Source organism: Alligator mississippiensis, chromosome 1 (assembly GCF_030867095.1).
Source record: "Alligator mississippiensis isolate rAllMis1 chromosome 1, rAllMis1, whole genome shotgun sequence".
NCBI classification, from domain to species: domain Eukaryota; kingdom Metazoa; phylum Chordata; order Crocodylia; family Alligatoridae; genus Alligator; species Alligator mississippiensis.
The window spans coordinates 140,845,329-140,870,762 of record NC_081824.1 but is presented as its reverse complement, the minus strand read 5'-3'; the positions used below and the strand labels follow the sequence as shown (position 1 = coordinate 140,870,762).

The following is a 25,434-nucleotide window of genomic DNA, read 5'->3' as shown; positions in this document are numbered from 1 at the left end:
AGTCTGTTCCAGACCCTAGACACACAGACTGTAAAGAAGTTTTTTCTTATGTCCAGTCTAAATCGGCCTTCCAGGAGTTTGTGGCCATTAGACCTTGTCTCCCCTTGGGGAGCCCTGGTGAACAACTGTTCTCCCAAGTCCTGATGCACCCCCCTTATATACTTGTAGGCTGCCACCAAGTATCCCCTGACCGGCTGAGTCAAAACCTAGGCCCAAAGGAAGAGTACAAAATGAGCTGCGCTTAGCTTAAGTGTAATCAAGAGAGCCTTTTGTTCTAGGATTCTACGGATGTACTAATCCATTGTCTCACTCTAAGTACCAATGAAGTATGGAGGGAGGGAAAACAGAGATTGGAAATCTAAGTTAATAGCGGCTCATTCAAAGTTAATTGCCAGCGATTCCAACGACAAGCCTGTCAGGCTATGTGCTCTCCCTGGCGCACAATAATGCAGCTTGGAAGAGCTGTCTGTTAAGTTCTGGACCATTCCTCTTCTGTCCCAGGTTTTGACTTGGGACCACCACAAATGAGATACCTGTTTTCCAGGTTTCTAGGAAACTGACCTGCACCAAAAATACTGAACAAAAACTAGATCATTTAAATGGATATTGCAGGCTTGTTTCTATTGAACTGGGAATCAGATTAGTTGCTAAGGAAATAATGCTGTGCAGAAGTATTAAGAGAGTCAAACATACTTTCATAGAACTAAACAGAAGATATTTCCTTCTCAAGTTAGAGAAACTGGTTCACATCTAGTTCAGTTTGAACTAACCTTCAGGAATGGCAATACACAAGAACAATCACATTTCTATAAAGTATCTGATCCAGAAATATCCATTTCTGAATGGAAATAGTCTCTGTACTAGAATTCTCAGGATAAACTAAAAGAACCTATTTCTTGTGCTAACTACTGACAGACCTTTGAACTGTGTAGCCTGTTTACACAAAGTGTGATTTAGAAAAGTTAAATGGAAACTCAAAACCAGTCACTAGTAATTTAGGCTGCAGGGCCATCTTATCCTTGTGAAATGCAGTCCATGCAACAGTCATCTGGACTTTCATTTCACTGATTTCCTTGGCTGAAGTCAGGCCATTAAGAAAACTACTCTCAAGAGAAGCGCTGTTGAAAGTCCTTTCTAAAACAAACTCCATATATTTCTGGACAAAAAATAAGCCTCAAGACTATGGAGGCTAGTGAACCAAGTAGAAAATATGTTTAGCAGCTTTTTAAAAAGTGCAATGATTGTCAAGTGTGCAAAAACTGAAGAACGTTGAAGGACAGAGATGAAATGGTAACAGCAACCAGATTAGATTTTAGCTGAATATAAAAGCAACTCAAAGTCAAGGGGCTCTCTCTCCCTTGGAAGCTATTATCCCTATAAAATAAAGTAAAAGACATTTTTCTTTTTCAAAATATTTGCTCCACAGGTTTCCTACTGCCTAACAAAACCTGGTTGTCATATTGAATGAAATAGTTTGAATGTTTGTAAAGGTTGCCCATTAGCCAGTTTCAGGAAGAAGAAAAGATTTATCTCCTTATCTAGCTCATTGTTTTTGGGACTACGTGCAAAAGGTCCTGACTTTGCTTAAAGTCTTAATTTGAATTTTTTAGAAGTCTTTTACAAAGAGAGCAAATATCCTGAATTCCGAGAGATCAAACCCTAAGGCCTTTTGACCAGATTGGTAAGAAAAGGGCATTTGCAGTGATATAGAAGTTTCCCAAAGGTATTAAAATGCTCAACAAAGGCAAAAGTGTCTGTTGAGTAAGATCCAAGCCCAAATTTGGGGGTAATGACAGGTTGAGTAGGAGGAGCCCACTGATGGCAGCTCACTCAATAAAAACTGTAACTTACTGTCCCAATTTGGAGGTGACTATACTTGTAGAACAACGAAGGAAGAATCGCAAGTATAGCCCGGGTCAGACTGATCACCTGAACTAACCTCTCCGTGAACACGAATCTTAGTTCACGCTGAAGCTGCAAAGCGCCCGAAAGGGACTGAAGGAAGGGGACTTAAGTCCTATCACTGCTGAGGCCATTCCATTGAACCGTACTACTGAGGCCAACCCACTGAATCGTACTACTGAGGAATGAAACCATATTTTGGTATTTGGCTTCTCGGAATTCTAGGATTGTAAGTATAATATGAAAGATAATAGTATTGATTCAAATTTAACTTTTAGTTGTAATTGTAGTTGTTTTTGTTACACTAATTCTTATAGTATTGTTTGGGAAGGAAGTGCATTCGGAGCATTGTTTCTGATATACGTAATTATTGTGTTTTTAATGTTTGTGGTGTTTCTTAAAGCTAAGCAGTGTTATATACGTAGCAAAGAGTTTTAAAATAAAATTGTGTTGTATAAATTAAGTGTGTAATCATTGTGAAATCGTGCAATCAGTTAACTACTCCCCCAGCCAGTGCATCAAAACGAATCAGTAAATTGTGTGGGATTTTCTCTATTCCATAACCCACTAGAGACACTGGTAAGTCCAGAAGTAAGCAATACCAGAATTCAATGCAACACTGAATTCCAAGAAGCAAAATCCAGCTCCTGGATCAAGAAGGCAAAAAAAAAAATCTATCCTTGACTTTGAGTTGTAAGTACATCTACTGGAGATTCTGGTTGCCAAAGCTAAAATTCACTAATACCAAAACTGCTATGCCCAGAGGGGCTTTATACCATAACATGAGCCCTGTCTTGCTTCCCAAAATTCCCAGAAAAATAAAAGGGATAGCTGCTGAGGAACAGCAGAGATCATTCAAAAGGAACTTAAGAATGCTTACTCCTGAAGCAGATTACAGGACCTTCAAAAGTAATCTTTTTTAATAAGCAGTTCTATCCACAGTATCCACTATCAATGGAAAATCATCTTTAAACAGACCTTTGGTAGATCAACAGATTGCAAATTTACAACTTGTGCTCCTTAAAGGGGCATGCACTGAGGCCCACCCTGCAAATAACTATTAAGGATGCTACTGTCTATCAATAACTGGATATTTTCATATTTGGTGATAAAAATGCTGTGACCACTATACAAATTGTACTTAATTCTTTGAGATTTATATGAAATGTCCCACCTCGTGGTAACCTAAAACTAATTCTTGGTGCATCTGGAACAGCCTTATTTACTTTCAAACAAGGAAATGACAACGATAGCATCCTGGGGGTAACCGCATAGTCAAAATTGTCCTCTAACGTCAGGACATGAATACTTGTTTTTTGCTTTAAACGTTTACATGGTCATTATTTTAAGCCCTTTTTATTTTCTTTAATTTGGGCCCTGAATTTACTTTCCCCTTTGGAATTCCATTTTTCATTGCTGAGGAAAATTGATCCAACCAGTATTACAGATTTTTTTATGCTGGGTTTAGATCACTGTTAGCCCAAACTCAAACCGCAACAGAAAGTTTGTGAGTTCTGTTGGCAAGTATGATGCACTAATTATGAGAAAGAGAACAAAGTCTTAATTTGGTAGTTCAGGGTAGGTGCTTATGAACTACCCTATTAAGGGGTTATGCTTTTCAGTAAAACTGTCTGGCAGAAATCTAGGGGTGCTCGTTCATAGCTACACTATTCTCTATCACTAGCTACACTTCTAGCCCCTTTCAGCAGAGCGGTGCAAAGCTTCAGTCACTGATTCAGCAGAGCTTTGGCCCGATTTGGTGGCCAAATCTCTGAATCTAAATAGAATCAGGAGACACTTTAATCTCTCCGAATCAAATCAGAACCCTTCAAATCGATCCAGAAAGATTCGATGATTTGGACAGACACAGCTTTAGATGTTTTTCTATATACCTCCCTCAAAGTACCAGGCGGCTCAAGAACGTTGCAATGCTGGGCTGGATGGAGCATCCCATGGGAGCACAGGGGGTCTCAGCAGCAGACCCACTTCTGGGTTTGCCAGGGAGCGTGCAGAGGACCCCCACCCCAGAGACTGGTGGCCAATCGCCGAGCCAGGGGGGCACAGGGGAGTCCCCCATATGCTCAGCAGGGGACCCAGAAGCAGACCAGTAGTACTTCTGGTCCACTTCCAGGTTCACTGCTAAGCATGCGGGGGGGAAGGGGGGCAGTGCAGTGCTCCTGTGGGACACTCCATCTGCCCCACCATCGCAGAGTTCATGAGTCATGTCTAGTACCTTAAGGTATGTAGAAAAACATTTAAAGCTATATCTATGGCAGAATCGCTGATTCTCCCAATCAGCACTGAATCTCCAGATTCGGCCAAATCGCAATTGGCACAGTGATCTGAATCAATCAAATCACTGTCCCGGATTCAGCCTGAATCCAAATCTGAATTGAATATGGCCTGTTTTGCCCGCCCCTACCTTCCAGTGCATTCCCAACCTCATCCAGACCTCACTTCCATTTTAAACAAAAGCGAACAAGATATTAATTTACAAAAATTAATTATGCAGTAGTCAGAACTGATGCACACCAACTCATAACAGGCACTTGAATGGGATAATCTGGATAAGGGTAACCATGCCTTAAGAAGGGGCTGGACTAATCACTAGACCTCATGAGGACCCTAGCAATCCTTTTCTATGGGCACCTATACACATGCCAGGTGTCTGCTTCAATGCACACTAATTAGCATGTTAACATGCTCCAGCAGCCTCTGTGTCACATCTATTCAGAGTCCCCATGCTTCAAAAATGGCAGCAGGGATGCCTGAACTAAAGCTCATCCAACGAGATTTAGTTCAAACACCTCCACTGCCATTTTGAAGTGCAGGGACTCTGAATACATGTGACGCTGCAGGCGCTTTAGATGCTGTAATGCAAAAAGGCTTGGATCAAACTAAAGTGTACCCCCTATCCCCCACCCCAGAGCACATGCTTAGATGCCTAATGATTCTGTGAAAAACAAGCAAATGAAAAGTGAGGCCAATTATAATGAAATTTTCTTTTTCACCCACTGGTACACACTTTAGCAATATAACCACTCAGAAGCCAAGACCATTTGATTAATCCAACTCCATAATAAAATACAACGTAAAAAAAGTTTCTTTCTACACCCTCTTCAAAGGAACACTAGCACATAATTGGCCTTTCAACAAAAATACAAGCACAGGGAGAAATGTAATCTGAAAAAGGAGTGTGCAGGGAAGGGTAAAAGGAAGTCAGGATTCCAACTGTGGTAACTCCATAACCACACGTCAAGAAATGCTGAACTTTTATCCAATGAAGCACTGAAGGTCATTAAATCTTAAGCCTCTAAAATCCCATGCGAAATGCTGTAATGCAAAAAGGCTTGGATCAGGCTCTCTCTTGAATTCCTTCAAATCTGTACAAAGGACATTACATAGTCACATGTCAATTTGAAACCAGTTCTTATGAGGCACCACATGAGCCTGAGGAAGTGATTTTACTAATTATTTAACTATTTGGGGCTTTTAGATATAGTAAGGCAGTGAACAGATAAACGATTGTTTAGCCGATAAGACCAGTGATAACCGGTTATAGCTTACTGCTACTTTTTTTGGATCATATGCAAATTGTTGCTGTAAACACCTCCACTTAAGAGGTTGCAATGCAAAAATATTACACATCTGGCTCCCAAAGAACAACTCAAGTCAACAGCATTAGAGTCCCTTACAGTCAATGGAGAGAGGTGATGGCCAAGTGCTATTACTGGGGCACCCTAGGGCAGAGCCTTCGAAGCAGGCCTGCCACTTCCTGGGCAAGGGCTTACTTTCCTCTCATACGACTAGCTATCATTAGGAAGCCTAATGATGTCCAAGAACTAAGACTAAAAAAAAAATGAAAGAGGGTGCTGTCATTTATCTAGTCTATATTAGAAATACTAAAACTGATTTTATGAAATTGAAAATGGATATAGATATTGTGTTGTCCATATGTTCCCAGTAGTAAAACTAATTCTTATGTTCATCTTTCTATTGTACTAATTAAACATCTTTAACTAAAATGGTCGGGAAGTATGCACAAGCTGTTTATTATTCCTGACCTTTGTGGTTCTGCATACTCATAGGACAGGCTACTTTAGATGTGCTAATTATTGAATTCTTATACTTTTTGCTAAAGACCAAGAGAAGATCTCCAGAGAATTTCACATTAATCAGCCCTAACAGAACACCAATATTAATTTTGTGATTATTTAAAAATATTTTACACAGCCCAATATTTAGAGGCGTTTATTTCAAGGAACTATTTAATTTCATGATAAGCCAAAAAATTGAAGTCCATATTCTTCTGGGGACCATCAAGCATCATTTATCAAGAACACTGGAAATGCTAAAAGTGTTCAATATTCATTCACAAAATAATAATATTAAGACTGTGATCCCCTCTAAGAATCGGTTCTCCCCACCTTCCCTTCTTCCCACCTCTCCCCCAGAGTTGCCGATTTCTTGCATCATTGATAGGAAAGATCTGCCAAATTTAAAAATCAATGAATTAAATGAAAATACAAAAGGACTACATGCATCACAAAGGATCAACATTTTTTTAATTACTGCTTACAAAGAATGGCAGATCACAGAAAACTATCAATTATAAATCTTGTAGGATACCCAAAGATTCCTAACAACCTATAGAAACACAAAAGCATAAGGAACTCAAAAACCTCAGTTTGAAAACTTTGGTTTCTGTAAAGGTCTACAAAGATCAGGCACTTTTGCAAGTGTATAGGGACAACTGAGGCGCACAGTTGTTCACTGGTTCAAAGAAAAAGATCAGAGGTAGGAACTGCTGCTCTAGAACCTGGGCCTCCTATCATTGATAACCAGGGATCCTAGTTTTCTCCGTTTAAAAATCCAAACTTCTCCAATTAAAACCCCTCAAATCTGTGTTTTTAGGCGATTAAAATGAAAAGCCACTATATAAACATACATATACATACATACATACCAGATGAACAAGATATTTTATTGACATATTTATAATTTGAAAGCAATTTGTAAGCTTACTAGTGCCTCAATCATTATAATAAAATATATAGGCATTTAGAAAGTATTTTGGTGTTTTGTTTTTTTTAATCAAAGTCAGAGTTCTCCCTGCCCCTTTCACTCACCAGAACACAGGTCCAGCTGCAGCTGTTCTCACAGCTTTGTAACACTGAGCATCACTTATATGTCAGTGCCCTGTCCCTGACATTACCCCACACTACCAATCTATAGACACCCCGTCAGGTCTGCCTGCCCCTCAACTCAGTCCTTCCTGGCAGCAGCTCGCCCCTGCACCAGGCCATGGATCCAGCAGCAGCCATCCCACCTGTTGCTTTAGGGCTCTGAGCAGTGCCAACCCCTGCTTTTCTGCTCCCTGCACCTGTGTCCAGGCCCCAGCTGTCCCCCTGGACTGTGGCACAGACACTGAGCTGGGCTTGCTTCTGGCTGGGCAAGTCCCTTCCCTTTGAGGCCAGCCTCCTCCTGCACAGGCTGCTTTAGAAGGCATGGGGGGCTCCAGGCATGGCTCTGGAGGCTGCTTCTATCCGGAGCACTTCTCACCCCCCATCATCTCTGTGTCTCACACACACACGTTCCCCCTGCTGACACCCCCAGCCCATCACACACCCACACCCCTGCTGCCACCTCTACCCCTCTCCTCAGGCCATCACAACCCCCGAGTGGTTCCCAGGACCAGGAGTACCCCCGGGCTGGGCAGGCCTGACAAGGCCCCGGGCCAGGCAGGACAGCATGCAGGATAGCCATGGTGCTCCTCTCCTCCCCTCCCCATGCCTGCACCCCGTCATCACCTCCAATACTAGCCCCAGCAGAGTTGCCAGCAGCCACCATAGGTGCAGGCCGGTGGGATGTGGTGCAGTGGTGTGAGCAGTGGGGCAGCAGCCACCAGCCAAGTGGATGGGCAATGTTTGCCCCCAGCACCCAGGCCCCAGCACCATCCCAACTGGGCAGCACCCCCAGTCCCCAACCCTGCCTTGAGGGCACGTGGCCTAACAGGCAGGGGCATAGTACTCCTTCTCTCCCTCATTGAGCTTCTGCCACTGCTGCCCCAGCTGGACAGTATACCCAGCCAGAGCCCAAGCCCAACTGGGATGAGCCATAGGGGAACAAGGCAGCCTGCACCCACCCCCAGCCTCTGGCACAGGACAGGGTGATTGCCCTGCCCCCCACCCATCCTGCCAGCTCTTCCTGTAGACCCCAGCCCCCTGGCAACATGAGCCTCACCTGACCCACAGGGCCCCCCCCCCCCCAGCCCTTACCCCAAAGGCTGCAGGGCAGAAAGCAAGTCTGAACCAGCCCTGGCTTACTCCAATTCTCAGGCCTTGCCCCACCCACTCCAGACAAGGCTTAGCGTTTCTGGTCCATTTTAAAAGTAGCTCTTGCAGGCTGGAACTCTGCCAGCCTGCAGAGAACTGTTTGCAAAGGGGCAAATCTCCTTTTCCCTGCTTCAGAATGAGAAAATCCACATTTTTCTGCATGAAATAGATATGCTGCTGATAAAGTATGCTGGCTTGGTAAGGGAATACCAGAGTTTAGAGAAAAAGATAAAATTAAGAAACAATCCAGATAAGGCATTAACAGCTTACTGGTATGCCTGGAGGAAAAAAAGCCGTTAGTCCACTTTTGCTAGAAATAGGTTAGCTAATTTACTAATACCTATCTAGCAAGACTCTTCCCAAAGAAATCCTACCAATGTAATAATGAATGGGGGGGAGGGGGAGGAAGCTCCTTTAAATCATTACCAAATATTGTATTAGGGTGTAACACTAGGCCATTCTTTAATAGGGTTTTGAAATACATACATATAAATACAGATTGTGTACTTTAAAGTTGTAATGCTTCAGCTAAGAGAACATCTAAGTATAGCTCCCAGAGACCTCTTTCACAAACAGGTGAACACAAAAAATGTACATTCATCTATATTTTAATCTTAAAAAGCCCAAAAACCTGGCTTCTATTTTTTTTTAAACTCTAAATAATTTGGGGAAAAGGTATGGACCTGAGGTCAAACACAAAGCTTATATTATACAAAAGTTGTCTGCCTATTTCCACTTGTCTAATATATACAAAATATATACTTAAAAATATTTGAAAGAGTTAAGAATAACCTAAATTTATCACAGCCCATTCTTTTATTAGAATCCCAATTTTCTAATGTTAGCAGATTTTAAAGTAAAGCTGTATGGTTGTTAAAACCACTGACACGCTTGTAAAATCTGCCTTTGCAATACGAAGTTGGGCTTCCATACTTTCATTTTTTACTTCAAACTGAGAGCTATATACATGCAATTTAATATAAATTGCTATAGACCAAGCATCTACAAAGACACTTGCAAACTGTACTGTCCTCTAAAAAGACACTTCTCCAAAAATGTTGTATCTCAGTAACCTAACTTTATAAATGATCCTTCTCATCTGTTGTTGCTCAAAGAATATTCCTTTAAATATTATACAGGTAGATCCCCAGCCCTGGTGGATTAAAGTACATTAGGAACACACAGTCCTGGCCTAGTCTAGTAGTGCAAGCAGCTGGTCTCCATCTGTATCAGTTGCTTCAGAAAATGTCACTTAGAAACCCTAATGTTTCAGAGTATAAACCAAACTCTTTAGCTACGGGTATTTAGGAGAAGACTTCCCCTGAGGTCATGTTATTCTAGAGCGCTGGTGCTCAATCTTTTGGCTGTGTGGAGGCAGTCTGCACATCTCCACCTGGCCTAGGGCAGCCATCATAGAGGACATTCCAGTTTTCTGCTACTCTGTCCTCTATTGATACAAAACCCAATGCCTTTATGTTCTCTATTTTTCTCTCTAAGTGTCATGTTTCATATCAGTAGAGGACAACCAGACTGTCCTCTAGGATGACCACCCTAACGTGGCCCCAGGTGCTGGGATTGGGCCCTGCACCACCCTGTGAGAAAATAATTTCCAGAAGCCTAATAGTCTCCCATGCTTTTTCCTTCAAAAAGATTTTAGCCTTACATTACGGTGTTTTGGATAACAACAGCATGTTTTGATCTATACATGTTGAAAAAGCTTTTATACCCACTAATGTGAACCTTCCCTTCATTAAATTCACTACAAGAAAATTATTTCTATGCCAGATCTAGCATGCAGGACCACAACCCACAGGGCTCCCCACATACCAATGGGGAGCTCTGCAGGTGGGATGACAAAGCACCAGGGGCTAAGCAACCCTGTTCTAGAGGTGCCAACTCTTTTTCAGTGCTCTTTTCTTTAAATCATTTACATAACAGCTAGGGATACTCTTGTTATTTTCTCATGGATCAGTGCAACTCACTGCCACACAATAATCCTTAAAACCAAGGACTTAATATACTCAAAGCAGTATTTCACTTTTTTCAGCCTGCCACCTTTGAATGTTATTAAATGTCCCAGAGCTCCTGTGTTAAGATGAGAAAGGATGAATAAAAGTCTGATTGAACTTCTCTGTACCATTACGTACTTTTATCATGATGTCCATTTTTATTCATGGACAAAATGAATCTCTCTCCAATAGCAGTCTCAATCTCTTCACATCTAATAATCCTCCCTCCCCACTTATGAAACACTTTTATACCTACATTATCCTTTTAGATACAGGATAGCCAAAACTAAACATACTACTCACACATGTTAGTCAATGAGGTTCCATTTCACATATGCCAATCAATCACCTACCAACTTTCTTGGAGTTCAGCACATTCACTGATAAAATTACTAGACCCATTAAATGAGTCTTGATTCAGAACTGTCCAACACAAACAGCAATGACCAACTGGAGGCACTTCTGACAAAACAAGTCAGAACCTCTTTTGGAAAAAGAACTCCCCTTTCTCCCTCAAAGTACATAAACATCCAAAGACTAAAAACCCCACCACATAAGTAATAGCAAACCTACCATTCCTAAGCAAGCTCAAAGAAACTAAGAAGCTAACAAAAGGCCAAGTACAATTTCATCCAATCAATGCTATTATCTAAAAATCAACATAATCAAAATTCATATCAGATTAAAGGACAGAAACCACTTCAGTGCCACTGGACACAATCTTCTACAGTCAAAGGATGAAAATCAAATGTCAAATTTATAGCCTCCTGAATTTCTTGCAGATCACCTCAACACAGTTAAACCAACACCTACAGGAACTAACATCCATCCCAACCTCACCACTGTCTACTCCAAGTGGAAGGCATAATTATTCAACACTGATTTTTAACCAACAGAAACATGTAGCAATATACCTTTTATGCAAACTAAACTCCCCCATGCATTTCCCCTCTGGGGAAGAGAATGAGAGGAAGAACAAAGTACGTTAGTCACATGACTTACTACACTATCTGACACTACAGTGATGAGGATGGTAAAAGAACTTATGTAACTAGATATTATTGTTAATTTCTATAATAGTTTTTTAAATATTTCTCTTCCTTTATACATCCTGACCTTTTTATTCCTTTTACTGATTTTTCCATACAGAAAACAAGGTCATCATCTTAAGCTACTATCGAACTTAATACAATATACAAGCAGTTCAAATCATCCGTCCCTATGTGTATTACTTTAAATCTGCCAATACCTATTTTCACCTGCAATCATATTTTGTCATGCCTATCTGGACTTGGTTAGGTACTTCTAAAGAGGAAATTCTGCCACCTTACTGATGCTTTTTTGTCTTTAAGAACCAAACAGCATCCCCAATTCAACCCTTTTGCCATGATAAAAGTTGATTGTTAAACACCTCATGGAAGCAGATGTAATGTAAATGTTTAAACAACTGCTCATTTAAATTAGTTATCTGATATGCAAGCCAAGTTATTTATGCAAGAATTTAAACCAATCTCCAGAAAGCAGCCTTGAAAGTCTCAGTAACAAAAACTTTTAAGTGCTGGGGAAGCTGCTTTGACAAGAGAATGTTTCCAAAGACTATCTGAAAGTCAGGTAATAGAGTTTGATTCTACCCTTTCCTGAAGATAAATGATTTAATTTATTAAGCTACATTCAATTCAACATGTGCAAATCCATGACAGATAGTTAAAGCTGCAGAAGTGCTTTTGACAGTGAAAGTAGAAAACAAGATCTTGCTATCAGTGACGATGCATGGAGAGAACCTGGCCCGATGTTCAGATTTGCTGTTCAGTTTCCAAGGCTCGTAGCTAGAAAAACTGAAACAAAAATAATGGGCTGGAAACTGAAAAAAACAGGATGTGATTTAAGGATGTCAAACTATACATGATACATTTATAGAGAGAGGACCAGAAGGACTAAAAAGTTTATGAATTGAAAATATGTACTTACATCTGGATATTCTTTTACAGGCACATATAGTTTCTCTTGTAACTGTACAATAGGTCCCACAGCATCTGGTAATTCTGCACTTCTCTTCTCCGTACTACCATTTAACGTGTCGTTATACATGTCTTTCCGTACTCTGCTAATTTCTGTGGGGGAAAAATGCATATTGGGTATTAAACACAAAAATGTCTTATAAATTTGGATGATAATATTTTATCTTATAGATTTCTATATTTCAATAGTGTTTTCTCTTAATTCATAAAAAAATGAAACAGATTTTTTAACTAACATCCAAGCTATTTTTAAGGGAAAATTTGTTCCTTCACTTTTTAGTCTACTGCCCAGCCATCCTCTTAAAAGGAACTACTCAGGAGAAACATGTAACATGGAACTCCCAGAAGTCTGGAAAAAATGTTTACAATTGTGTGAACATATCCACTGAAGTAGTCAGTTGCACTATTCTTAGTATTTATCATCATACTATTAAAAATATTTTATACGAAGGTGCTAGAAAGCTTTAAAATCTACTTATTCGTATAACTTAAGAGTAGAAAACATGACAGTGCAGCGCCACAGTAATCTATGCTTACTTAGTCTTCTGTTAATTATAGATAACACAGAAACTAAATGGTAGAATTCTGATCAGTGCAAATTTAGATTACTTCTATGCTCCAACCAACTCAAGATGAAGCATTTTTATCTCATTTCTCTAGGTCATCCATGTTGTTCTTCCATTCTTTCAAACAAACTGAAACAAAGAATTAGAGCTATAACTAGTTTCCTTTAGGGGCACCATTTAGTACAGGAACCCTGAACCTAGACTTCAACCAAGACTAGACTTCAACCAAAAACCGTGTGTACAACCAATATGGACAAGGAGAGTTTAGGGCAGTAGGAAACTGGACACAACAAGTGAAACAGCATAAGGGAGGGGCCTTGTATTGCGTGACTAAGGTTTTCCCTCTATTTTGAATTGAAAATAGAACACACACTGACATTTTCCTAAAATTAATTCAAACTACCAGATGACACTGATCAAGAGCTAAAATGAGAAAAGTGCAATCAAGATGTCCTGGGCCAGGTAAAAGCATTAACGTAAAGCATTAACATTGAAAACACTAGTTAAATAGTAAAACAGAAAGGAAGCTTGATGATCTGAATGTGCTTTTTAAGAAGAGTAGACACTACTGAATTAACCTAGATCCAATAAACTTTAAGAACAGAATAATGATGACTGGTGAGATCCTGCAAGAGATTTTAAATTTTATCATTCCCTACAGATCTGAGGGAACATTTTAATACTTGATTCGAGGCCTTCTAGAAATTCTTAATAAATTGTGATTAGGATTAGACTCTACTAATCTTTACAAACAAAAACACAGCAACCAATTGTCAGGGATGTCATTAAAAAACACACCCAAAGGAGACCTGAACTTGGTAACAAATACAAAATCAGTATCAATGTGGCACAGTAATTTTAATAATAAGCAAAGCCACTGGCCTTTGATATACTACTTCCAGCAGAAAGGTTTAAATCTAGGTGTACTACCAACTGCTGCAAGGGAAGAGCTAGTTACACTTAACTGAAGCTAAAAGATCATTATGGTCAACTTGACTAAAAACCAGAGTTATGACTTGATCAAAATAAAGCATGCATGGCACACAAGTGATCTACAGTGTGTCAATAAATTTACATGAGCAAGACAATTTTAGAAGAACTTTCAAAGTAAATGAAGCATTTGACCAAAGTAGGTTGTTGCCTAGGAGAGCTCATGCCTCTCTAGTGTTAGTTTATCTTCTGCCTAACTAACTGCAGGCTAGCATGGCTTACCACCTGCAGATTAAAGGTTAATGACTGTTGCAGTTTCAGTGAAAGTGAGGTCTGATCTGATCAAATGCCCTAAAGGAGGAATAAAAAAAAAACACCCAAACAACCAAAAAAAATTCTTGTTCTGAAGAGCAAGTGAAATCTTGCTTTGCTTAACCAATATACTTGATTCATATAGGGCAATCAATTATTAAATTCTTAAAAGGAATATGCTGAATTTAAGCTAATAGGATGATTCCAAATTCCTAAATTCTTTTCCAAAATTTAAAAAAAATAAAGGATTAATTTTGACACCAAATGTTTGTGAAGAAAACTGTCATAATTCTTTACACCAAGATGGTAGAAAGTTACACAAATAAAATCACAAGAGAGGACACTTGAAATCAAGTACATGTTTCCTCTCCAGTCAACTCTGCAGTCCAACATCTCTTATCAATTGGTTAGAGTTCTGAAATGGAGGATGAAAAAAATGAGTACGCTGGTAATATATTTTGCTGCATTAACAATAGATTCCAGACCGCATTATTGTGCTTTACATAGAGAAATGAAACCTTTCAGTTTGGAAAATAAGTGATTTATAAGGTAAAAAAATATGCCTACAAATAATGCATTTCAGTTGATAAAGCACTTTGTGTCTCTCCATTTTTTTCAGTGTTTCTTTTTCCTGGAATACAGAAAAAACCACAACCTATCTTTTCTTGTCAATTCAGGATTTAAATAGAGCCATCAGTTAATTGCAGTTAACTTACACGATCAATGCAAAAACAAATTAACCCGTTAATTTTTTTAATCACATTAATCATGCACATAGCTTGCTTTTTTTTTTTTTTTCTTCCCCCCAGACCAGCCAGAACCTGTAGGCACAGCCCTGTCCCCGGCCCGCCTTGCACCTGCTCCAGACTGATCCACCCATGCTGACTAGAAGCAGAGACTAGGCAGAAACTGCTACTCAGCACAGGGGAAAAACGGTCCCTCCCCTTCTCTGCTGCCTTGCCCTTCTTGCTGCAGTCGCCCAGAGCCCATACCCGGGCTGCTCTGCCGCTCCTCTCCAATGCCATCACTGCTGCCTCCGGGCCATCCAGCAAGGCAGCAATGGCAGTGCAGAGGAGTTGCAAGGCAGCCCCTGAGTGTACGTTCCAGGCACCTGCAGCAAGAAGAGCCTGGTAGCAGTCAGGGGGAGAAGCCACTTCTCCTCCATGCTGAGCAGCAGCTTCTGCCTGGCTGCTGCCATTGGTCAGCATGAGCAAGTGAGTCTGGAACAGGCAAGGGGCGGGGCTGTTCACACAGGTTCTGGCTGGTCTGCTCCAGGGCAGATTAACCCAAGAGGTCTTCATTATAGTTTGCCTAAACATGGACTTAATTAGATTCTAAAACTTTCACAAAAAATACTTGACTTGACCAAGAGCCCACAAAAACTACTGAAACGTTTCCACATCCTTACTAACATCAGCATTATCACTTTATTGCATTTTTCCTCAACATCCAACATCATTATTAAATCAACCTGTGACAGAAGAAACAGAACAGAAGTTTTCAGCATAAGTGGCACAAGCCAAAGAGAGAATTAAGTCTTATAAGCCTACATTCACAATAGATCCATGAAAGATGGCAAGAGATCCTACTTTTGTTATACCGAGTCCAAGAGGAGAATGATACAATTAGGATAGATTAGAAAAGCAGATTATATAGCCCCTGCCTGGCTTTTTCCCACTCAGGAGAATGGGCAAGGGGCATGGTCAGATGCCAGTCAGGCTGGCATGCTGAGGGGGAAAGGAGGGAGCCCCCTCCCTCACCTCAGCATGCCAGCCTGGCTATCATCTGGCTACACCCCCTGCCTCTCCAACTCAAGCAGGAAGCAAGGAAAAAGCCAGGGAGACCCTGGCTAGGGTCCTGGGGGGGGGGGGAATTTAGCCCCTTCCCTGGTTCCAGACCCTAGTTAGGGTTTGCCCTGGGGGGAGAGGGGGGTAGCCCCTGCCACACTTCTACCCACCCGCTCCCCACTCAAGGGAGAGGGCAGCTCTTGCCAGGGTTTTTTTCCCCTCCCCTCGCTGGAACAGAGAACATGGGCATGCCCCAGCCTGTGGCTGGCACCTTGAGGCAGGGCGGGAGGAGATTTAACACCCCCACACCTGAGCGTGCAAGCCCAGGGCCAGGGTGTGACCACACACCTTCTCCACTAGATCAAATGGGGGGGGGGGGGGAGGGAAAGAGACAGAAGCCTGGCAGGGACTGCTTCCCCCACCAGGGAAACCCCAGGTGGTGTCCAGGGCCAGGGAGGGGGTTTAAACCCCCTTCCCCCTACCTCAGTCTGCAAGCTCTTAGCTGGGTGTGTGGCCATGCCCCCAGCCCTCTGCTCTACAGTAAAAACCTTGTAGGGACTGCAGAGGGGCAAAAGCCTGGCACGGACTGCTTATTTTTTTTTAGATTCTTCTGTATCTCACCAGCTTCAACAACTGAACACAAAATCCTCAGTGTGAAGACAGCATTGCTACTGGTTTCATTATCCAGTTCATGCCTTCAAAATATTTGTTAGCTTCTGACAGGCAGTAACCTTTCTTTTTCTTTATAAATCTTCTATTAACTTTGGGCCATTCTGAAATGTAAGCTACACAGTCTGTAAAGGAACGGAGGTATGACAAATGCATGGCCACCTTTTGCTTGCACTTGGTAGCTGCAAAATGGCTATTCCAAAAGAATATGATCATTTGATGCAGAAATAATAGGAGTTGGCATATTGCTCTTCAAACTTTTTATCCCAGATTTAGGGTGCATGAAGAACAACATCATAAACCTGTCTCTTGAAACCATCTCCGTCAGACGGGCTGAACCATGTTACAAAACTCTCGCAGGACTCTCGCATCCAACATGAGTGCTTTTTATAGTACCATTAGCAACTGTAGTTACAGCTTCAGAAAGTCTGGAGAAAAAAGAAGCATCAGAGGCTATGAACAATAAGTAGAAACTAGACCAACAAAAGGACCAAAGCACCAAAAAGTATAATTTGGGCTCATAAAATCCAAGGGGAGCTTGATTATTTAAAAATGTCTGCTCCATTTTTTCAGTATCTGCTCAACTACCCAGAAGACATTACAAATCTTAAGTTTTAAATATTAAAAGGTTTTCCAAAAACCTGTCTCATGGCATGTCCAGAAATGCTGCTCTTGAACAGGTTAGGAATTCAGTGCATCTCATGCCCAAATTCCATTAAGATTCACAAATAGGGCAATCCTCTACCTAGCTTGACTTAACAGTTTGAGATTCAGGAGCTATAGTCAGTATGCCTACAAAAAAACAGCCATACTTTCTCTATAAAACAGGATTAAAGGACAAGGGGATTTCCCCTTTTAATGAGTCAGCAGTTATGAATATGAGTATTCACCCAAAATATGGTAGATGGGAGTTCCATATCCTAGCCCTTCAGATGAGTTAAATTTCACTCAAAGAATCAGCCACCGCCAAATCCCATTACCACCAGGACACAGAAACACTGAATTAAGCAGAACTTGCCCCTGCAGCACTAAGCCCTCAAGCTAGTTCTGACCCCAATCCTGAGTGCTGCTCCAACTCCCATTATCATGCCCCCTTTAACTAAGTAGCTAGCCATCACATGCCAAAATATACCAGCTGCCTGCCACCCTGTAGTATGCATGCTGCCCTGTGCTGTTTTAAAGTTTTACTGTATGCAAAAGCAGCAACAGTAAACATGACTCCAGCCCAGCAAATAAGGAACTCACCACTGGGTTAGGCGAGTCCTGCAGGACTAGTTACATACATGTTTATTTGACAAGTTTATTTAGGGATATGGATTACCCTCTTCTCCATGTGAAGGTAAACAAAATATTCCTCTTTTGATTTTTTTTTTCCTGTCAGGTATCTCCCCACACTGGTAAGTTTGCACTGTCACTAAAGACCTACCAAAATCATGATTGTGTGATTTTCACAGAAAATATAAAATCAGGCAGGCTCCATGATTTGGCAGGCTTGCTGCAAAACAACAAATTAAGCTGCAAACAGAAAAGGTGCAAACAGAAAAGGCCAGGAAGCCCTGCAGTCCTGAAGCATTTTTTTTTTTTTTGGGGGGGGGGGGGTTACGAGAGCAGGGGGAGAGAGAGACAGAACAAATCAGAGGTCGAGCCTGTGACCTAGGCTCAGTCCAGGAGCCAGCCTGGGGCCAGTCAGGGAAGGGAAAGGATTTTGGACACCAGCTTTTAAAGTGGCCAAAGGCATGCTGATATAGCATGCAGCAGCCTGAGGAGGATCCTTCAGCATGACCACTGAGAAGAAATCCTCCAAGACAGCTGAATACATTTAAGCGCTGGATATGTCCTGCAGAGAGCTTGCATACAGATGAAGGCAGACTGTTCTGTACCTCCTGCAATGCGACTCTGGATGCATCGTGTAAAACCAGTATAGATCTACACTTACAAATCTGAGGCACACATGAAATGAAAGGTTACTGCAGAGGTCAAAGGTCAGAGCAACAAACAAGTGACCATGTTCTCACTCTTTAAAAGGACCATGGAAAGCAGTTTAGCAAGGCAAAGCTTCCCTCATGGAAGCTTTCATGGTGGCAAACATCTCCCTGAAGAAACTTGCTCACCCAAAGTTAAGGTACTACCTGAACCAAAATGTGCCAAATGCTGGCAGTTTTCCATATGCCAACAAGCTTGTTTCCCTGCAGTGACTGCTTCACATGTAGAGTCCACAAAGTCTACATTGGCAGAACATGAATTAATCCTTCTCCACTGTGGCTGGTGAAGCCACCTACCCTCAAGTTAACTACATGCTGCACGTTTAATTCGTACCAGGGAGCTGGACAAAACAGAACCTGCCTGTGTTTCAAACTGAATCTGTCCACCTCTCAGCTGCCAATTTTTCTACTGTGTGTCAAAGCCACAGTGAAGGTAACTGTCAAGTATGGCTGAGAATTTAGCAACTAATCTATAGAGGAGCCTCTGGGACCCCATAAGATTGGGCCCCTAATATAGTCCATGGCTTATTGTGACCCATTTATAAAAATCTTTTCTAAAAAGGTTACATGAATGTTGTCTCTAATAGTATATACTGTAATTAGAAGTTATAATCCATATTCCATGATGATATCTTTGAACAGTACCACATCTTAAATTAAAACTATATATAGGTTTTCTTTTTAAAAAGCATGTTAACAAAAAATATAAAGATACAATTAAATTTAAAAAAAAAAAATCTGATTTTCTTTATTCTTAAAGAATTGTTGATTTTTATCCACCCTGAGAATCTGTTTGGTACTACTTCCATGCAGGTTAATAACCTGGAAAGATCCATTAAGCTACTGAATTGGAGAACCAAGTATCCAGGCACAATCAACAATGAAAATGACTACCACCACAGCTCATTTAAAAAAAAAAAACTATACCTACTAAAATATTTATAGACTTGTGTCAACACTGACCCTTTTTAATTGAAACATGCAACTTCCAAAGTAATTTTCATTTTTCCCCCACAAATGAGTTACTGAATTAGGTCAATCTCAAGTGGAACAAAGAAAACATCCTAATGAAACATGAGTTTAATTAAAATAAGATTTGCAATATATATATGGTAGTTTAAGAATTGAAAATTACTTCTATAAAGAACAATTTCTTTAAAAATTCAAGTAATTTGTTTAGGTTAAACCACAGAATAAAACAACATTTAATTTCATTCTCAGAATTACAATTGATGCCCCAACTGCCTCTATCAGTTTAACAATGATGGCTAATTACCGGATGAAACAGCTACTGATTTAGGGTACAGCCATTGTCTTTAAATAAGCAGAAGTGGGTTACATTCTCTCCAGATGTAAACTGGCTCCTGTCCCAAAGACTTTCCATTATAGAGAAGATACAAACTAAAGTCTGTTTTTACTGTTCCATTTCTCATCACTGCCTTTAATAATGTTTTGTGCCCCTTATAAACAAACTGTTATTTTGGGTTTGCAGATGTACAAGATAACCTTGTTTGCTTAGCGTTTACCTTTTCATATTTTCCTTTGTTTCCCCAGCTCTTGCCTATATATATATATATATATAAAATGTAAGAAACTTTTTTTTCTTTTTTTTTTTCCATTTAGGGAAATGAGCTTACTTTTCCTTATATTAGTTTAATTACTAAATCTACACACCGTTCTCTTCTTATACCCAATTCATACTTGCTCAGTCTCTGAATTCAATTGTATATTTCCTTTTTACAGTTCCAGCCTACCCCTAATTTTCCCCATTCAGTATGGCAAAAGCAAATTCCTAGGGTTAAAAAAATATATCTGCATTGCTTTTGCTACTGGCTTCAGCCCACTCCTGTGGAGAACCTGAATCTGTTGGAAACAAGGGTTTGGTTCTTCCTTTAAAGAGATTTTCAGGGGGAAGAAAAATCAGTTGTATAATACAATATATTTACAAAAATAAAAAGAAGTCACAATAACCAATTCATCACCCAAAGTACTTTTTTTTTTTTTTTTTTTTTTTTATACTTGTATGGCATTAAGCCTTACTGTTAATTAGATACCTATAGTCCCATGAATTTATTCTTTACACAATCAGATTCCAATGAGTTTTGCTGGCATACTACACAATGTTCTTTACATGGAAGCTAGTCTTGTTCTTAAAATTATTAAAGAAATTTGCTCATATGAGTATCTTCAAAGGTAGGGCATCATAAAGCAGAAGAATTAACAAAATTGTTCCAAATTATGTATTTTTGATCAACAGCCCTACATTTTTCTATTCCCGCTACCAGCATACTATCACTTTACAAAAACTTATACACAATACATATTCAGACTTTAAAACAAACCAGTAGAGTTTTGTTTCTATTTGTTTTGGGGGGCTGTTTGTTTTTTTAAGAGAGGGAACATCTTCCCAACACAGGATGTGTCAGACTAGTTAAATGGCTTCTTTTTTCCCTAATGCAGGAAGCAGAGAGGGGGGAAAAAACAAACACCTCACTGTACACTAACTGCACAGCAGTTTTGAATAGCCATACACATTGATTGCTTCTGTTTTGAAAACTATAGGCATATCCTGTTACCATTACATCCATGACAGATGGAAGTTATATAACAGCAGATTTTCAGAAAAACTCTTTATATCTGAGGTTTCCATTCACTTTATTGCCGCTACAAAATTCCAGTGTCTTCTCTTGACTCTGTTCCTTTACTAGCCCAATCAAAAATAGTACTTAAGATGATTAAACTGTCAGTCCAATGATTAATGGACAGCACTTTTAGTGATTTGTCAGCTCTTTCAATATCAGAATTCAATCATTTTTTGTGAGCAGGGCCTGCAGGCCTGCTGAACTCCTTATAGTGTATGGGACTGCAAGGCTTGCATCAAACTGACTTCAAAACTCAAACCACACATTCCCACTGGCTATTCACTTCCTAAAAACCTTCAATTGACATTTCTAAGTGCGCTCTTATCGGCAGAACACCATCTTTCATACGGTTTCTAATCCAACATTTTTATGAATCTGAACACTACATTTACATAGTAAAGTGCTGGCTTTTTGTATTCATTACAAGCTGAAGTCTTGGTCTATAGAAGTCTTTTAAAAAATTTCTCCATCACTATCATCAGTGCAACACCATCAGTGGTACACCAAGAGTAAAAATGGTAGAACCAGAAAGTATTTTTACTGCACTCTCATATAGAGCTGCTTTCAACTTTTGTCAGTACAGTAAATAAAACACTAGTCACTCTGATCACTCCAGGGTAGCTATCACTAGGAGCACTGCACCAAGATCCCCACTCCCAACTTTAAAATAGGTTAACAAGGATGCAATCTGAAAAGGGGTGTTAAACAAGTAGCCTATGATGATCAGGCATCAGAACTGAGTAGCCAATTCTGCTGAAAGGTACTTGGAAATTGTGAAGACAAACAATTGGTTTATAGCAGGGGTGCTCAACTTCTGGTCCATGGGCCAAATCCAACCCACAGAGCCATGACATCCAGTCCACAGAGATCCACACAGGCTGGAAAACTTGGTAACAGGGAGCGGTGGAAGCTCTACACAGTGAAACCCAGCCTCACCCAGGGCCATTGCCCACACAGCAGGAACAAGGCTGCCACCCCCATCTCCCACATCCATGTAGAGCCAGGTTGCTCCCCCTCCTCCTCCCCATATTCAGGGCCAAAATGCTCTACCGCAGCGCCCCCCCCCCACCATGTGTCCAGATCAGGGCAGAGCTAATTCCTTCTGCACCCTCATGCACATTTGGATTGGGAGTGCTCTGCTCCTGGGCACATCTGGATCAGGGTCACGCTGTCCCAACACAATCCTGCCCCACACATCTGGACTGGGGATAAATTGTTCCCCTACCATGTCCAGATGGAGACTGCCCCACCTTCTCCCACCCCCTTCCCATGTGTGCAGATCAGGGCCATTCTACACCAACCCCATCTGGACAGATGGATCAGAGTCATGCTGTGCAATCCTCAATAGCCAGATCAGGCCCAATGGGCCTGATCTGGCCCACAGACGGACATGGCAACTACCATCCAGCCCACAGGACAAAGGTTGGACACCATTGGTTTATAGCAATAGACTGAACATAACCACCTGGTAGATTTTACTACTGCATTATAGACATAGGTTTATATGAACAAGCCTAAGTTGCTAAACAACAATTAATAATATTCCATAGATTTCATAGATATTAGGGCTGGAAGGGACCTCGGAAGATCATCGAGTCCAGCCCCCCACCCAAAGGGCAGGACGTCAGCTGGGGTCATAGGATCCCAGCAAGATAAGCATCCAGTTTCATCTTGAAGGTGTTCAATGAAGGCATTGAACAACCTCTGGTGGCAGGCTGTTCCAGACCTTGGGGGCTCGGACAGTAAAGAAATTCTTCCTTATGTCCAGCCTGAAACGATCTTGTAGCAGTTTGTGACCATTCGTCCTCGTCATCCCTTGGGGCGCTCTGGTGAACAAACGTTCCCCCAGATACTGATGGTCACCCCTGATAAACTTGTAGGTGGCCATCAGATCACCCCTGAGCCTGAGCTTTTCCAGGCTAAAGAGCCCCAGGGCTCTCAGCCTGTCATCGTAGGGTCTGCTTCCCTGACCTCTGATCATGCGCGCGGCTCTTCTCTGGACTCTCTCAAGCTTCTCCACATCCTTTCTGAATTGTGGAGCCCAAAACTGGACGCAGTACTCCAGCTGCGGCCTCACTAAGGCCGAGTACAGGGGGAGAATGACGTCCCGGGATTTGCTTGAGAAGCATCTATGGATGCAAGCCAGCGTTTTGGTCGCTATACTAGCCGCAGCATCGCATTGCAGGCTCATATTCATCTTGTGGTCAATGATGACCCCCAAGTCTCTTTCTTGCATAGTGCTAGCCAACATAGCACTGCTGAGCCTATAAGGATGCTGCGGGTTTTTTTTCCCCAAGGTGGAGAACCTTGCATTTATCAGCGTTGAACACCATCAGATTCTCATCCGCCCACTTGCTGAGCCTGTCCAGGTCAGCCTGGATCATCCGCCTGTCTTCTGGTGTGGATGCTTTGCCCCAAAGTTTGGTGTCATCGGCGAACTTGGCCAGTCCGCTTCTGACTCCAGTGTCCACATCGTTAATGAAGATGTTGAACAGTATGGGTCCAAGGACAGAGCCCTGGGGGACCCCACTGGTCACAGGACACCATGATGAGTGACTTCCATCAATTACTACCCTCTGGGTCCGACCCCGGAGCCAATTTTCCAGCCAGTGGATCGTGGAGGACCCAAGGTGACAATTGGCCAGTTTCTCCAAGAGACGATCATGGGACACCAGATTCATAGATGTTAGGGTCGGAAGGGACCTCAATAGATCATCAAGTCCGACCCCCTGCATAAGCAGGAAAGAGTGCTGGGTCTAAATGACCCCAGCTAGATACTCGTCTAACCTCCTCTTGAAGACCCCCAGGGTAGGGGAGAGCACCACCTCCCTTGGGAGCCCGTTCCAGACCTTGGCCACTCGAACTGTGAAGAAGTTCTTCCTAATGTCCAGTCTAAATCTGCTCTCTGCTAGCTTGTGCCCATTGTTTCTTGTAACCCCCAGGGGCGCCTTGGTGAATAAATCCTCACCAATTCCCTTCTGTGCCCCCGTGACGAACTTATAGGCAGCCACAAGGTCGCCTCTCAACCTTCTCTTGCGGAGGCTGAAAAGGTCCAGTTTCTCTAGTCTCTCCTCGTAGGGCTTGGTCTGCAGGCCCTTGACCATACGAGTTGCCCTTCGCTGTACCCTCTCCAGGTTATCCGCATCCTTCTTGAAGTGTGGCACCCAGAATTGCACGCAGTACTCCAACTGCGGTCTGACCAACGCCCTATAGAGGGGAAGTATCACCTCCCTGGACCTATCTGTCATGCATCTGCTGATGCACGATAAAGTGCCATTGGCTTTTCTGATGGCTTCGTCACACTGCCGGCTCATGTTCAACTTGGAGTCCACTAGGACTCCAAGATCCCTTTCCACCTCTGTGCCACCCAGCAGGTCATTCCCTAGAAACCCAGCAGGTCATTCCCTAGCCACCAAGCAGGTCATTCCCTAGATCGAAGGCTTTTTTGAAGTCAAGATATATGACATCAATCTCTTCTCCCTTGTCCAGGTGATAGGTCACCTGGTCGTAGAAGGAAATAAGATTGGTCAAGCAAGACCTACCCGCAACAAACCCGTGCTGGCTATCCCTTAAGATGTTGGCGTTGGCCAGTCCATTAAGGATGGCCTCCTTAATAAACTTTTCTAAGATCTTCCCCGGGATAGAAGTCAGGCTGACGGGCCTATAGTTAGCCGGATCCACTTTCCTCCCTTTCTTGAAGATAGGCACCACATTGGCCTTCTTCCAGTCTTCGGGCACTACACCAGAGCGCCAAGAGTTTTCAAAGATCCGCGCTAGAGGCTGGGCTATGATGCTCGCCAGCTCCTTGAGTACCCTGGGGTGAAGATTGTCAGGGCCGGCTGACTTGAAGGTATCCAGCTTCTCAAGATGTTCCTTCACAAAGTCAGCATTAATGGAGGGCAGGGGATCACCCTCACCCGGACTTCCCGGCCCTGTAGCGGGCATGGGCGTCCCATGGGGCTGATGAAAGACCGACGCAAAGTACCTATTTAATAGGTTGGCTTTTTCCTGGGCGTCAGTTGTCAGTTGCCCCATCTGGTTCAGCAGGGGTCCAACGTTGCCCCTGCTTTTCCTCCGGCTCCCCACATATCTGAAAAAGGACTTTTTATTGTCCTTGATGCTCAAAGCTAGCTGGAGTTCAGTTGCAGCCTTGGCTTTCCTGGTCTGCTCCCTACAGGACCGGACCAGTGCAGAATAATCCTCCTTGGAGGTGACTCCCATCCTCCATCCTTTGTAGGCCTTTCTTTTTAGCCTCAGGAGGTCTGCTAGGTCCCTGGAGAGC

At 42.0% G+C, this 25,434-nt stretch overlaps 1 protein-coding gene across 7 annotated transcripts in view; it reads right to left on the bottom strand.

The window, feature by feature from the left end:
- QKI (QKI, KH domain containing RNA binding) overlaps positions 1 to 25,434 on the bottom strand; it is a 281,160-nt gene that overhangs the window by 192,282 nt on the left and 63,444 nt on the right. For all 7 annotated transcript variants that reach the window (XR_009455620.1, XR_001371952.3, XM_014596742.3 and 4 more), the window contains exon 2: positions 12,215 to 12,357. Coding sequence is in view for 5 of the 7 variants with exons in the window: in XM_014596742.3 (XP_014452228.1) it covers positions 12,215 to 12,357 (143 nt within the window). In the remaining 2 variants the exon portion in view is untranslated. The remainder of the gene's footprint in view (positions 1 to 12,214; positions 12,358 to 25,434) is intronic.